We start from the raw sequence: 16361 nt of genomic DNA on the forward strand, positions 1-16361 counted from the left end.
TTAACGTACGTAGCTATCCCTATAATGTAGCCAGCCGCCCATATTTATTCCTGAAAATATTTATATTCCAATACATTAGTAAAGATTAAGCTTATTAGTCTGATCGCAGAATGAGCACACCCTATGATAAAAATATAAGAAAAATGGCGGCTACTCCAATGATAAAAATATATGATAAATGGCGGCGCCAAAAATTTGTGCTGGACAATGGGAAAATTATTAATGTCCCATGTTAACATGTTGTTGATGATCTGGTGATAATTGGTTTATTAAATTAGTGTCGGGAAACTGAATTTAGCCAAAAACCCGAGTTTGAGCTAAATATCCGGTTTAAGTTGGAAATTTTTAAAAATTAGTTTAAAATTGATGGTAACGAGTGACTAAGAAAAAGTGGAGTTGAATTTTAGTCTCTTTTTCGTTTGAATATTAATTTCTGACTTTTAAAAGAATTTTAGAATAGGAGTAGAAGAGAGAGAATCATATTTATTTAAAAGTATCTTGATTCAGCTGCTAAGTGTAATGCAACCTACATTCAGTCTCTATCACAACAGTGATGGAATTTCACTATAATCATCAGATTACATGCATCAATTCTTCCCTAAGAACTACCATTTCTATCTGGGACAAATCCAGATTTTATCCCCAAATCTGAACTTGACTTGGACACCTACCAAACTTTCAACCGCAAAGTGCTAACCCAACTTGTAAGGGAATCCCCACAGGATTATGAAACACAACATACAAGTGTACAAAGGAACTCTTAGAAATCTATGGCTTTTTCTTTAATTTTGCTCACTGCCTTTTTTCTCTCACTGGCTTTTTCTTACAAACCTCACTCTGTTTGCCTTTTACCATGAGACTCAGACAGACAAAACTAAAGAAAAAAAATAAAATGAAACCCATTGAAGGAGAAGAATTCTGTTAGCTTAGGGTAGCTATGAGAGCTCTGTGATTTCTCTCCTTGATCTCAACCCTTAGCCGTTCACCCTTATTATAGAAGGGGAAGCTTCCAAGGTTGAAACCAGTTCAACCAAGCTAGCAACATCTTCTCCAACAAACAGCAGCGGTTCGGACAGAGAGAAGAGAGAGGAAAAATCGAAACAAAACTGTTCTTGCTGAGTTTGGCTGGTGTATAGTTCGTCCATCGATGAATGTCTTCAAGCTTCTCGTCGGGATGAGTTATACGTCGGCAAGGAGAGAACAAGGGGGTGGGTATCTGCAAAAGACATACACTCCGACGTTCAAGTCAGTAAGTGTTTAAGAGATATAAGAATAATTCTATGAATATAGAATGTAAGACATGAAATAGAAATTATTATGTGTTGTATATTATAATAATTCTATGAATATAGAATGTATCTAGAATGTCTAGTGTATATAGAAATCGGCGCCTTTTATAGGCATAGAGTTGATGAATAGAGTTGATGGTATGACCGTTGATCATTAAGTCAGAATAATGGTCATTAAGTCGGTAATGAAGGTGTTGGTTACAGAATGAATGATAATTAAGGCCGAGTTATAACTTATAATGCACAATAAAGACCGAGTTATAAGGTGACGGATCATAGCCTCCAAACTTTGTCTGCCGATCATATGATCCAGGCTAAGCTTAGAAAATAAAATGATTTATAACTCGGTTAAAAGATAAGTGAATAATGATATGATGAGCCCCAAGCTTAGTCGGGTTATTATGTCGGCACTTATTCAAAAAATAATTGAGTGATAAGAGTTATTCAATCAAGATAGTTGTGTGGGGGATACTTTTCTGCTTAAGAACAATTTTAGCATTTGATTGTATGTGAACTGAAAAGTTCAGAGATAGATATCCATTGACGGAATCGATTGTATGATCCTAGGATATAATGGTTAATTGTTTTGGGAATTTTTCCGGCCCACAACAACTTATTGATAAATTTCTCGCTCATAGCAATTAGTTATTGATTATTTACAATTTATAGTGAAGGTCTGACATGAATAAGATAAATTGAGAAAATGAATAGGTATAAAGTCGCAACATATATTGAGTAATATATATTGTAAAAGTAAAATAGTTAAAAGTAAAAAATATACCTTAAAAGTTGATAATTGTAGAGAAGAAGATGACATATATGAATGTCATACATGCCAAATGTGAATATCTGAATTTTATTTTGTAGACATGCTTTAATTTGATAATAAAACAATAAGATAACAGTTATTGAATTATACATTTAGTATAATGTTTCTAGCAGTTACAGTATGACGAAGGATATTCCTCGTGTAATAATAGTAAATTTTGAATGTTTGCATGTGTTTTTGTTTAACTTTTTGTATTAAACAAATAGTAACATAAAAGTTAATAGCATAAAGTGAATAGTGTAACAGTTATATACAATTGATATACACTTAATTTTTTATGGAATCCAATTTTAATATTTGAACTCATCATTATCGTCATTTAATTGTATAAATGAAATCATTAAGCAATAAGAATATAATACATAATGAAATAAAAATGCAATTGACATGGTTGTTATATGTCATTATTGTATAGGACATATATTGAGGTTTGAATATAACTAATAAATCAATAAATATTAGTTTCATAAAATATAAATGCAAAATTATGTTGAATAAAATATATAATTTTACTTGTGTAAGTAGAGAACTTTGAAAAAGTTAGCAAAATTGATAGGTGAGTTTGTACTTGGATTGATTGAAAACCGATTTTTTTTTGGATTGGTTGAAAGTCGAGTTTGTTCTCGGATTGATTATGACATGTGAAATATTATGATACGTTAGATTAAAATTTGATAAAATGTATTAAACAAAATCTTAAACAGGATTGTTGAACTTGGTTCAAAAATTTAAATGTAATTCAAGTTTTATGAACCTGAGAAGAGTAGGAATAATTTTACTCGCTCCCCACAGACGGCGCCAATTGTTCTTGCTGAGTTTGGCCAGTGTATAGTTCGTCCGTCGATGAATGTCTTCAAATTTCTCGTCGGGATGAGTTATACGTCAGCAAGGAGAGAACAAGGGGATGGGTACCTACAAAAGACACTCCGACGCTCAAGTCAGTAAGTGTTTAAGATGTATAAGAATAATTCTATGAATATAGAATGTAAGACATGAAATAGAAATCATCATGTGTTGTATATTATAATAATTCTATGAATATAGAATGTATCTAGAATGTCCAGTGTATATAGAAATCGGTGCCTTTTATAGGCATAGAGTTGATGAATAGAGTTGATGGTATGACCGTTGATCATTAAGTCAGAATAATGGTCATTAAGTCGGTAATGAAGGTGTCGGTTACAGAATGAATGATAATTAAGGCCGAGTTATAACTTATAATGCACAATAAAGACCGAGTTATAATGTGACGGATAAAAAACTAACATGCATGTACCTCTCTCAACCATTTTCATCAAGCTTCTTCAATCTGAGCCATTGATCTTGACTTTAGTTCTAAGAAAGAAGTCTGACCCTTGATGAACCTCTGATCCTTGACAGCTCCTTCCTCTACGTAGCTCCAATAGCTACCTTCTGTCTTGGAATAACAAAAATGAAAATGAGCTTTACCCACTGAGATCTTCTTCTCTGACCAAGATTGATCTTTCCTATTTTTGGCATGAAAGATATTGAAACTTCTTCTTGAAATTTTGCCTTCAATGGCAAAGATCTAGCCACACCATGCTTCGGATCTTCCTTTTGTAAATGCCATTATCAACCTAGCCTTTTTCTTCTTCATAGCTTCACTGTAATTGTACTTCTATTCTGATAACTTGTTCACTCTTCTTTAATGAGTGAAGTGATCAAAACAAAGAGAGACAAAAGAGAGAAGATACAAAGCTTTCAATGTACAATTAAATGAAATTGAAATCCCACTAACAGTCCCCAAGAAGTGGAGTAACGTGTGAAACATTTAATGAAATTAAATCAATTTAAATTTTCTCTTTCAGTTACTAAGGCATGAACTTAAATTAATTAAAATTTAAATTCCATAACCCATGGAGGTAGGTAACAGAATAATGCATGCTCCACTTCCTTCTTTCTTCTTTCAATTTGGACCATGATGATGTTAGGCCAAGAGAGAATTTTTGTTTGGGCTTTAACAACTTCTTGGGCTAATTTTGAATTTTCACACAATTCAACATTCAGCCACTTATGTTGAACCAAGAGATGTGTGACTTAATTTTGTTTGAAAATCAGAATGGGCTTCTAATCATTGGCCAATCAAAATATTATTTTACTTTTCCTGCACATTAACAAACACATTAACAAAATAATTGGAAGCAAATATTAACTTAATAATTTTTTAATTAATATTTTTAATAATGCTTTGATTATCACAATTGTCACATGAGTAAACACGTGGAGTAACTTGTTAGAGTAGTTAGTAGCTGAGTTAGTTGTAAATATAGTTAGTTAGGAGGCTAATTGTTGTTATATTAATTGTTGTAACCAGCTGTAAAATAAGTGAAGAAAACCCTGATCAATAAAGAATGAGTCTTTGAGACTGTGAGAGAACTTTTATTGCTCTCTGGTCACAATTCCCATCCTGTGAAGTTCTTCCATTCTCTTCCTGAATGCTTCACCACTGCAACATGGTACGGTGAGCGTGGAAGGAAGAAATCAGTGAGGAATTAAGCTTCAAAAAGGATGAATCGATAGAAACTTCGTTGAATTTCACTACTGCAGTTTTTCCCCCTTTCTTTTCTGCTGGATTTTCCCTTCTCTTTTCTGAATCTTCTCTCATTCTTCGTCTACTTTCTTTCTGTTCTACTACTTTCTTCTCTTCCTTTGAGACTCAAACAATAGAGACTAATGAGATCTGTGTTGTCTGAACAAGATTCAAGATTCAGGTAACCATTTTCGATTAGCGAGTCTTGGGAAGAAGATTACGCAATTAATTGTGAATTCCAACGTCAGTCGCAAATGGCATCAGAGGCGAATCCAACAATCGATCTGCAAACGCTAACAAATCTTCTGAGTCAGCTAAATCAGATACAGTCGAATTCAAGTAGAAACCAGCAGAATCCAGCATTAGATCCCTCAAGTCCATATTTCTTGCATCTTGGAGACCGTTCAGGAACAACCCTAATTCCTATTGCATTAGAACACAACAATTATCAAGTTTGGGAAAGAGCAATGTGGAGAGCCTTGAGAGGAAAGAACAAGATCAGGTTCATAGATGGTTCACTTCAGCGACCAACACAAAAAGATCCACTGTTTGATGCGTGGGAAAGATGCAACACATTCGTGGTTTCTTGGATCAACCACTCATTAAGTCTTAACATAGCTAAAAGTGTCATTTGGATCAACTCGGCGGAAGAACTATGGAGAGAACTGAAACAACGCTACTGCCAAGGAGATATGTACAAGATTGCTGAATCGGAAGAAGAGATGTATGCAAGCAAGAAGGGAGAACTATCTGTGACAGATTATTACACGCAATTGAAAATAATCTGGGAAGAATTAGAGAACTTTTGCCCTGTACCAAACTGTTCCAGATGCATTGATAGGTGTACTTGCAAGCTAAGTATCATGAGAAATTATAGAGAAGAATCCCAAGTGGTAAGGTTCTTGAGAGGATTAAGTGATCAATTCGCCACTGTGAGATCACAACTCATTATGATGAATCCCATGCCGAAGTTAGAATCTGTGTTTGCCTCCATTTTGCAACAAGAAAGACAACTAAACATGCTTGAAACTCTGGATAGCAATGCACTGATGGTGAATGCAAGAAGCAGTAATGCGAATTTGAGAAGCGAGGTCAATAATGGAAATATGAGAGGCAGAGGGGGCAGAGGCAGAGGGGGAAGAGGTCAAAAACAATGTACCTACTGTGGAAAGTTAGGCCACTTAATTGACGTATGTTACAAGAAGCATGGATATCCTCCCAATCTCAAGAACAATCAGAGCTCATTTAACAACATAGTTGCTGAAGATGATTATGAAGACAGCAACATGCAGGTGCAGTCCCAGAGAGAGATGGATGATAGGTCTGAGCCTCATTTTACTTTAGAGCAGAGGGAAGCATTGCTTGCTCTCCTGCAAAACCAAGAATCTCAACCAAGGCATAGCATCAATCAAATCAGCACCACCACTCTCCCATCCAACAAAGGTATATCCTACATCATGTCACTTTCTGTTTTTAGCCCAAGGTCCTGGGTTATTGACTCAGGTGCCACCAACCATGTAGCTTACTCACACAAATCCTTCCACAGAATTTATAAAATTAACCCTGTGATCATTAACATGCCTGATGGAACTAGAACAATTGCAACACTAGCAGGAAATGTCTTTTTTCTTAATAATTTACAATTGTTTAATGTGTTTTACATTCCAACTTTTAAATTCAATTTGATATCGGTTTCAAAATTAACTATGGATTCTGAATGTCAACTGATTTTTGATGAAAATGGTTGTGCAATCCAGGAAAAGAAAACATTGAAGACAGTTGGTGTAGCTAAACAGAGAAGTGGATTGTATGCATTTGAAAATTTTCAACCTGTTGCAGCTACTAACTACTCTAACAAGTTACTGCACGTGTTTACTCATGTGACATCAAATTCAGCATGCATCAATACACACACATCAAAATCATCATATCCTGACCATTCTGCATTGTGGCATCTTAGGTTAGGGCATTTGCCAAATCATAGAATAAAGGTGATGCAAAAGACATACACTGATTTACAATTTTCTAGTTGTAATAAGCCATGTGACTCTTGTCACTATGCAAAGCAAAAAATAAATTTCTTTGTACCAAGAATTACACAAAGTAAGAACAGATTTGATGTTGTGCATATTGACATTTGGGGTCCAATAAACACTGTATCAATTTCTGGTTTTAAATATTTCTTAACCATAGTAGAAGATAAAAGTAGATTCACTTGGATTTATTTCATGAAAGGAAAAAGTGAAGGTGCTGAATTAGTTAAAAATTTTGTTAAATTAATTGAAACCTAATTTGGTATCACTATCAAGAAGATTAGAACGGACAATGGACCCGAATTCAAACTTAATGCTTTCTATGCACTAAAGGAATCATACATCAAACATCATGCGTCGAGACGCCTCAACAAAATGGAATAGTTGAGAGGAAACATCAGCATATTCTAGAAATAACAAGAGCACTGATGTTTCACTCCAACTTGCCCAAAAATTTTTGGAATTATGCTGTGGCACATTCAGTTCACTTGATGAATAGAATTCCCAGCAGTATTTTAAAAAACGTCTCACCATATCAATTATTATATGATAAACAGCCGGATATTTCATATCTAAGAATCTTTGGATGTTTGGTGTATGCATCTACACTAGTGAATCATAGAAGAAAATTGGATAAGAGGGCTAGAAAGTGTGTCTATCTTGGTATAAAGGAAGGAGTTAAAGGACATTTACTGTATGACCTTAGCAGTAGAGATATCTTCATTTCAAGGAACACCATTTTCTATGAATTCGTTTTACCTTTTACAGTACAGGAAGCTGTACAAAATGAGAAAGTTGAGATTGAGACACACCCAGACTTTTGCATACATGATTTGCATACATTTGATGATCCCTTGTGCATTGAAATTCAACAATCACACACACAACCAGGATCACAACAGCAAACTGCATCTAGGTTCCCATCCTTAGATCAAGCACCATCAGCATCCTCTCATACTAATATTCCTATTCCATCACACACTCCCATTATGCAACCTTTAAGAAGGTCCACTAGGGAGACAAGAAAACCAGCATACCTTGCGGATTTTCAATGCATGACTACTTCATCAGCTCTATTAGCTACACCAGATTTCAGCACAACTCATTTTTCACAATGTCTTCATGAAACTTTTTTTGAACATCAGTTTGACATTATTCATGATTTAAAACAAAATTTCTTTGAACATTCCACCCTGCTATTGTTTGAATCCGCCATACCAGATTCAGCTTTACCACTCATTCCATTATGTCCATCCTCCATTGAATTTGCCAATCAAGTCACCTTTCAGCCAAAACACATTGAACCCAAATGCTATGCTGAAGCTGTCACTGATCTAAAATGGCAAGAAGCAATCAATGTGGAGTTAAATGCTCTAAAAGAAAATAAGACTTGGACTCTAACACATCTTCCGGCTGGAAAAAGGACTGTAGGCTACAGATGGGTGTTTAAATTGAAACTCAATGCTGATGGAACGGTGGAACGCCACAAGACCAGATTAGTGGCACAGGGCTTCACCCAGACGGCTGGGGTGGACTATCTTGAAACATTTAGCCCAGTTGTGAAGATGACAACCCTTCGAATCCTACTTGCCATAGCAGCAGTCAAAGGCTGGTTCGTGCATCAATTGGATGTCAACACAGCCTTCTTACATGGGGATCTTGTTGAAGAGGTCTATATGAAGCCTCCTCCTGGACTGTTCCTCTCTGACCCGGGACTGGTATGCAAGTTAGATCGTTCCCTTTATGGTTTAAAACAAGCCAGCAGGTGGTGGAACACTAAGCTCACTTCCACTCTTCTCTCGATTGGTTACTGTCAGTCTCGAAGTGACTATAGCCTCTTTACCAAATCTACAAAATCTGGTTTCACAGTTATACTAGTATATGTTGATGATCTAATTGTTTCAGGGGATGACATGGCAGAGATAAGCTTCATCAAACAGCATTTGCATCTTTTGTTTAAGATCAAAGACATTGGTGAACTCAAGTTCTTTCTTGCCTTGGAGGTGATTCGAAGCAAGAGGGGGATCATGGTGAATCAAAAGAAATACTGCCTCGATCTCTTGAAGGATTATAACCTACTAAATGCCAAGCTAGTAGCAACACCAATGGACTACACCATCAAATTGACCAAGAATTCAGAAAATCCGTTGCAGTCTAATACAGAGTATAGGAAGCTGATTGGAAAACTGATCTATTTGACCAATACTAGGACAGAAATTGGATATGCTGTTGGGAGACTAAGTCAATACCTGGATTGTCCCACAAACATACACTTTGAAGCAGCATTGAGAGTTTTGAAATACTTAAGAGGAACACCAACCAAAGGGCTGATGTTTGCAGCCGACACAGATTTAACACCCACTGGTTTTTCGGACAGCGATTGGAGAACTTGTTCAGATACAAGGAGATCAACCTCAGGCTACTACTTTTTCATTGGCACTTCAATTGTGTCCTAAAAAAGTAAGAAACAAAGTACAGTCGCCAAGTCGCCAATTCTTCATGTGAGGCTGAATATAGAGCTCTAGCAATGGCTATACGGGAGGCACAGTAGATCACTTATGTGCTGCAAGATCTGAGAATAAGGCTTGAAAGACCCATTGGAATATACTGTGATAGCCAATCTGCATTGCATATTGCCGCTAATCCCGTATTCCATGAGAGAACCAAACATATAGAGATGGATTGTCACATTGTGAGAGACAAATGGCAAGAGCAAGTCACAAAGTTGCTACCCATCTCCACTCACAATCAAGTGGCAGACACATTGACAAAAGCACTGGCTCCTAACCAGTTTCAGCAATGTTTGAGCAAGCTGAGAATGATGGAGAGCATCGATTCTAGCTTGAGAGGGGGTGTCACATGAGTAAACACGTGGAGTAACTTGTTAGTGTAGTTAGTAGCTGAGTTAATTATAAATATAATTAGTTAGGAGACTAATTGTTGTTATATTAATAGTTGTAACCAGCTGTAAAATAAGTGAAGAAAACCCTGATCAATAAAGAATGAGTCTTTGAGACTGTGAGAAAACTTTTATTGCTCTCTGGTCACAATTCCCATCCTGTGAAGTTCTTCCATTCTCTTCCTGAACGCTTCACCACTGCAACAACAATAATTTTAAGTTTTCCAAACTCATCAAAAATTATAAATTTCCATCCCCATCCCCATCCCCATCACCGATATTTCTTCCTTTCCCATCCCCTTCCTTCTGCTTTTTTTGGATTCCCCCTTCCTCCCCCTCTCCCACCTAAAAAACTCCAATTCTTCTTCTCTTCTTCAACAACAGCAACAACTAAATCTAACAACAACAATTTATCTTCTCTTCTTCACCAGCAACAACAACAAATCCAGCAAATTCAACAATAACAAATTCAGCTTCCTTCTGCTCTTTTCGGACTCTCCCTTCCTCCCCCTCCCCCTCCACCTCCCCCACCCAAAAAACTCCAATTCTTCTTCTCTCCTTTAGCAACAGCAACAACTAAATCTAGCAACAACAATTCTTCTTCTCTTCTTCACCAGCAACAACAACAAATCCAGCAAATTCAACAATAACAAATTCAGCAGCAACAACAACCACAAAATAAATCACTAAAATTTAAATTTGACAACAATTCAACAATCATCAATTGCACTTCAAATCCAAAATCAGCAACCACAGAAATTAAAAAGAATTAAAAAAAATATTTATGTTCTTCAAAAACAAAAAGGATGAACGAAGAAAAGAGGAACGAAGATGAATCCAAAACCCCCTAAAATAGCCAAACACCACCAATCCACGCTTTCTCTGCTAATAGAGAACATGCATTACGTCTTCCGAGGCTTCACCAACACTCTCCAATCCTACGACTCTGAGCTCCGAACCGATCTTGGAAAGGGCTTCCACGTTGATAAGATCATCAACTTCTCTTCTCCGCTTCTTCGTCGTTCACGCCTTGCAAACCAATCGCAGGGACAGAGTCACTGACTTCTTCACTGTCCATGGCAGTGACCTCTTGCAACGCTCACAAGATTGGACTCGCTGATTTGGTGCGTTTTGCTGTCGACGGAGACGGCGATGTGGGACTGGGCGGCGAGGTTGTGGACCTCATCAGGGAGAAGAAGGTAGAAAAGAAGGCGGGGGCGGAGATGGTACGGTGGCGGAAAGAGAAAGAAGAAGAATTGAGGTTGTGGTTGGGAGGGGGTTCGAAAAAATGGGTAGGAGGAAGGGTAAGAAGAAGGGGATGAGGAGCTGAGAGAGAAGAAACTGAAGAGATGCAGGATTTGGGTTCGGGTTGGGGGGGGGGGAAGGGGGGGAGGGGGTTGTTTTGTTTTTTGGGGGGAGGGTGTTGTTTTGTTTTTTTAATATTATTTTTATTAATTATAAAGGGTTGTCAAAATAATAAAATTGAAGTAGTAAAGGATGATTTTATAACGTTTTACAACGTTGGGGATGATTTTAATAACAAAAAAAAGTCGGGGACGAATTTGATTTTCCCCTCAGACCTTAGGGACGAAAACAGTACTTAACTCTTAGTTATATCTATAGTAAATATTTGTACAAAAGTGTAAATCATAACATGCTATTAAAATGAAAATAATATTATTCTTACCTAAATATTATTAAAAACCTCTTTGAACACGACATTTGTTGTTGATGACTTTGGATTGCCGTCTTCGTCTAGAATTAAAACCCTGAGGCCACTGCGACTCTTAACTCTTGACAAAGCAACATAAAGTTGTCCATGGGTGAACACTAATTTTGGCAAATAAAGCCGTACATGTGATAATGATTGACCCTGACTCATGTTAATGGTCATTGCAAAGCATACTGTTAATGAAAATTGTCTCCGTTGGAACTTAAATGGCAATCCTGAATCTGAAGGGATCAAGTTCATTCTTAGAATGTACACTTTATCTCTAATATTTCTACCGGTCACTACCGTCGCTCCAATTACGTTGCTGCCAAGTTCGTTAACTATTAATCTTGTCCCGTTGCATAAACCTGAAGGCTGGTCTATGTTTTACAGTAGCATTACAGCGACTCCTGGCTTCAAAGTCAACTTGTGATTGGGTAGTCTCGAACATTTGATGTCATTTAGGAACTCTAGTGTGAACCACTCTTGTTGTACATCTTCATTCTCATCAGCTTGACATGTAGCGTCAGAGCTCAAATACTCCTTTTCTATCCCTGGAAAGATTGTCAAGACAAAATCGTTTACCTTCTTGACACTCTCAACCGTGGGTGCAAGAATTGTCCTACTCTGAAAATACCTGTAATCTGACATATTTTGCAACAAATTTGGATATGCAAAGTCTACCAAATGAGAGAAAAGGTCATCAGTAGTTGTAATCAATAGATCATCTGAAATTTCAACTTCTGATTCAACACCAACAACAGAACCAATATTTCTATTTCCAACATCAAGTATCCAATTAGCAAATCTCTTCATTTCACCTTCATCTTGATCCGAAGAAGACATTATAAGCCTCATATTCGTATGCAGTTTCAGAACCTTACAAAATGACCACAGATGGGATGAGTTAATAGCGGATGCCAATATATCGTGTCTACTTCCTTTCGGAATCACCGGAAGTATCTGTCTGAAATCACCTCCTAGAACAACAATCTTACTACCAAATGGTTGATGTGTCTTATGTTGATCGGTAACTGACATAAGATCCCTGAGCGTCCGATCAAGTGCTTCAAAACGGCAGTTGTACCTTCCCTCGCATACAACATATTGAGAACTCAAAATTGGATCCTGTTTTGGACTTCTCTGATCTCTCCTCATATCACATCATGGCTTCGCAATGCCGACAAAAAAATTCTGGGTCACCAATATCTATCACATCTAATAATCACCAAGATAATAAATTGTTTCAGTTATATCTGCAACAAATACTTTATATAAAAATATACCTTTCTTTCACCATGTTAAGTATAAAAATAATATTTATAAAAGATTACCGAAGAATGCAATTTATGGATTAAAAAGATGAGATCATATAATACAATTTCATTCTGACAACCTCAAGATTTAAGTTTTACATGCACGTTAATTAAACAATAAGAATTACAATAAATCAATGTTCAAATACAAAAATTATAATATATAACCATATCTTAGTTTGAATTTTAAAACTTGAACACTAAACGATAATTTTTTATTTATAAAAAGCATAATAATAGTAAATAATAAAGTACTGATATTGCTACTTCTTAAATTACCTGTATTCTCAGCAATATCGAATATGGCTGGGTATTCAATTTGCACAGAATCATCTAATATAGTCGTATTTTCAGTAATATCCTCAACTTCTTCAAAAAATTTTGAAAGATTTATAGTCAATTCCTTCAAGAATGTTTTTCTTTGTATCAGGTGTCTTTCTTTTTCAGCTATGCACACTTCTTCTAAGTCTTTAGTATCTAAATTTGAATTAGATGTACTTGCTCCTGTAATCATTAGAGATAATACATCAAGTACTTTATATTATAAAAAAAGAAAAATGAATATATGTTAAATGTTTGAATCAGCTGAATTATGAATATATATATTATGAAGGTAGTATTAAAGATAAAAGAAGTAAAATTTTAGCTTTGTGATAATTACAATCTATCATGCTTATCTTACTATGTCTCTTTTGAAGTAGCATAGTCTTCCTATTCAGTCTTGCATCCCTTTGCAATCTAATTCGATTTGTGTACTCCCATGAATCTATAATAATTATTTTGCATATACCAAAGTGCATGTTCCAAAAAAAATTATCCAAAAATAAATCTGTATTAATGCTATTTGTAATGTTCGACAACACCGATTGAAAATGCACACTATTGGAACTATCGCTCAAATTTTCTGTAATTTTTTCATAAATAAATTTAGTAACATATTACGAAGACAATGTAAATTAATAATTTATTACTTGTCTATAGCTAAATAATATATAGAAAATATTGTATTTTATGGGCTTTCATTCGGCCAAAATACTCATGACATGTTAGTTATTTTGTATACCCAATAAAAACTAAATATATAGAACTGACATACTTAAAAATACCAAATAAAAAAAATATATTATTCTAACCTAAAAACAAAAATGATAAAATAATTAATTTATTTTTTTATATAAAATCTACCTTGAATTGTGCTTCACTTTGTATCTTCTTTGTCTTTTAATATCAATTTTCTCTTCAATATAATCTTGCTTCTCTTTGAACTTCTTGCATCTTTCAATATATACCTAAAAATATTAAATAAATAAATTTTTTATCCAATTAAAAATATATATACATTATACATAATACATTTTTATTATCAAATTTTTTATATTATTAAAAAAAATAAAGTAGTACACATATGACAACGTTTGTTTTTTGTATACATGTCCATCAAAATATAGATATTTGTTTACTGAGATAAAAATGATGGAAGGCATAGTCATACACAAACACCCATTAAAAACATGTATTTTGTATCTCTCTAAAATGTTGAAACACTAATTTTTAACTTGAGACACTAATTTTTTTACAATTTTTTCTCATGTCTAACTTACCAAATAGAATATGAACTTAGTATCTTCTTAATTATGTCTATGTAAAATCGCACAGGTTTTATTTTCAATGGCTGCTTTAATTTTTTTTTTATTCTCATTTATTTAGTTACGTAAACATATTTTACAGAAAATAATATATATTTTTTTATAAAAGTATCTTTTTTCAAATAAATATAAGTTTAATCTCAGATCAATAAATTTAACTTATAGTTAAAATCTTTTTTTTTTTCATTTTCTTAAATAAAGAGATTGAAAATGAATAACTTATAAGTAAAAAGAGAGAAAAAGATGAAAGTACTTCTATTGTTGTGTTGAGATAATCTAAAAAATAATCAAGTAATAACCAAATAACTTCAATTTATATTTAAAAAAAATTCTAAATTCCAAACATAAAAATCGAAAAGAACAAAAAGAAAAATAACAACTCAAGAAAAGACAATGTTTCCACTAAAACAAACATATGCTTGGCATTATTCTATTAGATAGACTCTAAAAGGGATTCTAAAACATGTGCATCCAAATTCTCAAGTTTCTTTCTCAATCTTGATCTTCTTGCAAGTTGAGGTATCTCCTTCCACCTTCAAATCTTCCGACTCCGAGAGAAAAAAATAACAAAGGTTAGAATAGTGTCTTCTATACAAAAAGCCACGTTAAATTAAAGACTTCTTTCTAACCTTTAATTTTATCTCACTAATATTTTTTGAATAAAATTAAGATCTAATTTTGAGAGAACAAACAAAAAAAATATATTTTTTGAACAAATACCTTAGCACCTTCTACTTTCTCCCCTTCAATGATTGAGGATGTCTTTGAAATTTGAAAACCATTGGTGTAGTCAACATCCTAAAATTATAATTAATTATTATTTATAAATTAGATACTACTAATGACCAAAGAAGCAAAAAATAAATTGATTTTTAATAGAAAATACAATTATATATACTCACAATTTGAATAGGGTGAGCCTCTTTAAATTTATTTATGAGATCCACATTATCAATCATCTTCTTAACTTTATAAGAAGGTGAAAAATGTGGATTATCAGATATTTGAACTTCAACGATGAAGAAAAAGATCTTATCAATTAGGTTGAGCAAAAGTGTAGGTGTATCCGATAGATCTCCTTTCTGCAGGGTATTACATAATATATTAATAATAAATAATATAAAAAGTATCAATAAAAATATCTTCACTAATGCTTTTAGAAATAAATATTGGTTAGATCTTACCAATATGAGTGGATCAAGTATCTCTACACAACTCTTTTCCAAAATTTGTTTTGCCTCCTTGTCAAAGACTACATAACATGCACAGTTAGAATCATCAATGACACCAAACTTTATTCGATACATGCTTAAAAAAGAAAATAACATAAAAAAAAGTTAAATATAGATTTATTCAATATCTAATCCAATGTACATAGACTTTAATTTAAAAAAATAAATAAATAACCTTGGAGTCATGGATAAAAGGATATTAGTAGAAAATTCGCGTCTTCATCGAGCCAAACCATCTCAATTGAGTATGACAATGGAGAATTTTCGTAACTTGATAGTGTCCGTAACCGTATCACTCATATACATACACACAAATTGTCGATTGTAGGATTGATGTCAACAATTTTGTGAATACCAGCCATTGAAATAAGTAGGGAGATTTTGGATATATATAAAGAAAGGAATTGATGTACTTTAAATTATGGTGCTTTACATCTCTCATAACTTATCCTTTTATAGTTGCATCATAACTAAATTTTTTTAAATTTGGTTGACTTTAATTTAAAATTTAAAAAATAATAAACTAAGTAAAATAACCCAAACTTAAAATTTGAAAATAACAACCTAAACAAATAATAATTTAAAAATTCTAAACTAATGTAAATCTTTATTTATAGTAATATTAGTATGTAACAACCGAAGAATAATTAACGTAAATTTTTTTAAAACTCTAAATTTCTTTAAAAGAATTTATGTTGCTGCAATTTAAAAAAAAATCAACAAAATTTTAAAAAATAATGCTAAAAAAAATTAACAGATTTTTAAAAAATAGTGTTAAAATATAAAAAAAGAACAATCTAAGTAAAATCTAAATAAAATTTAAAAAATAACAACTTAAATAAAATAATTTGAAAT

At 33.8% G+C, this 16361-nt stretch overlaps 1 protein-coding gene across 1 annotated transcript; it reads right to left on the reverse strand.

The window, feature by feature from the left end:
- On the reverse strand, positions 11289-12470 carry LOC107632458. Its single transcript, XM_021117159.1, has 2 exons — positions 11715-12470; positions 11289-11474 (listed from the first exon to the last, which is right to left on the reverse strand). Exons 1-2 carry the CDS (start codon positions 12468-12470, stop codon positions 11289-11291), a joined length of 942 nt encoding a protein of 313 aa, XP_020972818.1.

Source organism: Arachis ipaensis, chromosome B03, assembly GCF_000816755.2.
Source record: "Arachis ipaensis cultivar K30076 chromosome B03, Araip1.1, whole genome shotgun sequence".
Classification (NCBI taxonomy): Eukaryota; Viridiplantae; Streptophyta; class Magnoliopsida; order Fabales; family Fabaceae; genus Arachis; species Arachis ipaensis.

Bases quoted from the DNA above. Each gene is read 5' to 3' on its own strand.
- LOC107632458 (XM_021117159.1), bottom strand. From the start codon at position 12,470: ATGAGGAGAGATCAGAGAAGTCCAAAACAGGATCCAATTTTGAGTTCT. The intron at 11,475-11,714 runs GTAATGCTACTG...AACATGAGTCAG, and splicing joins CTTTGAAGCCAGGAGTCGCT to GGTCAATCATTATCACATGT.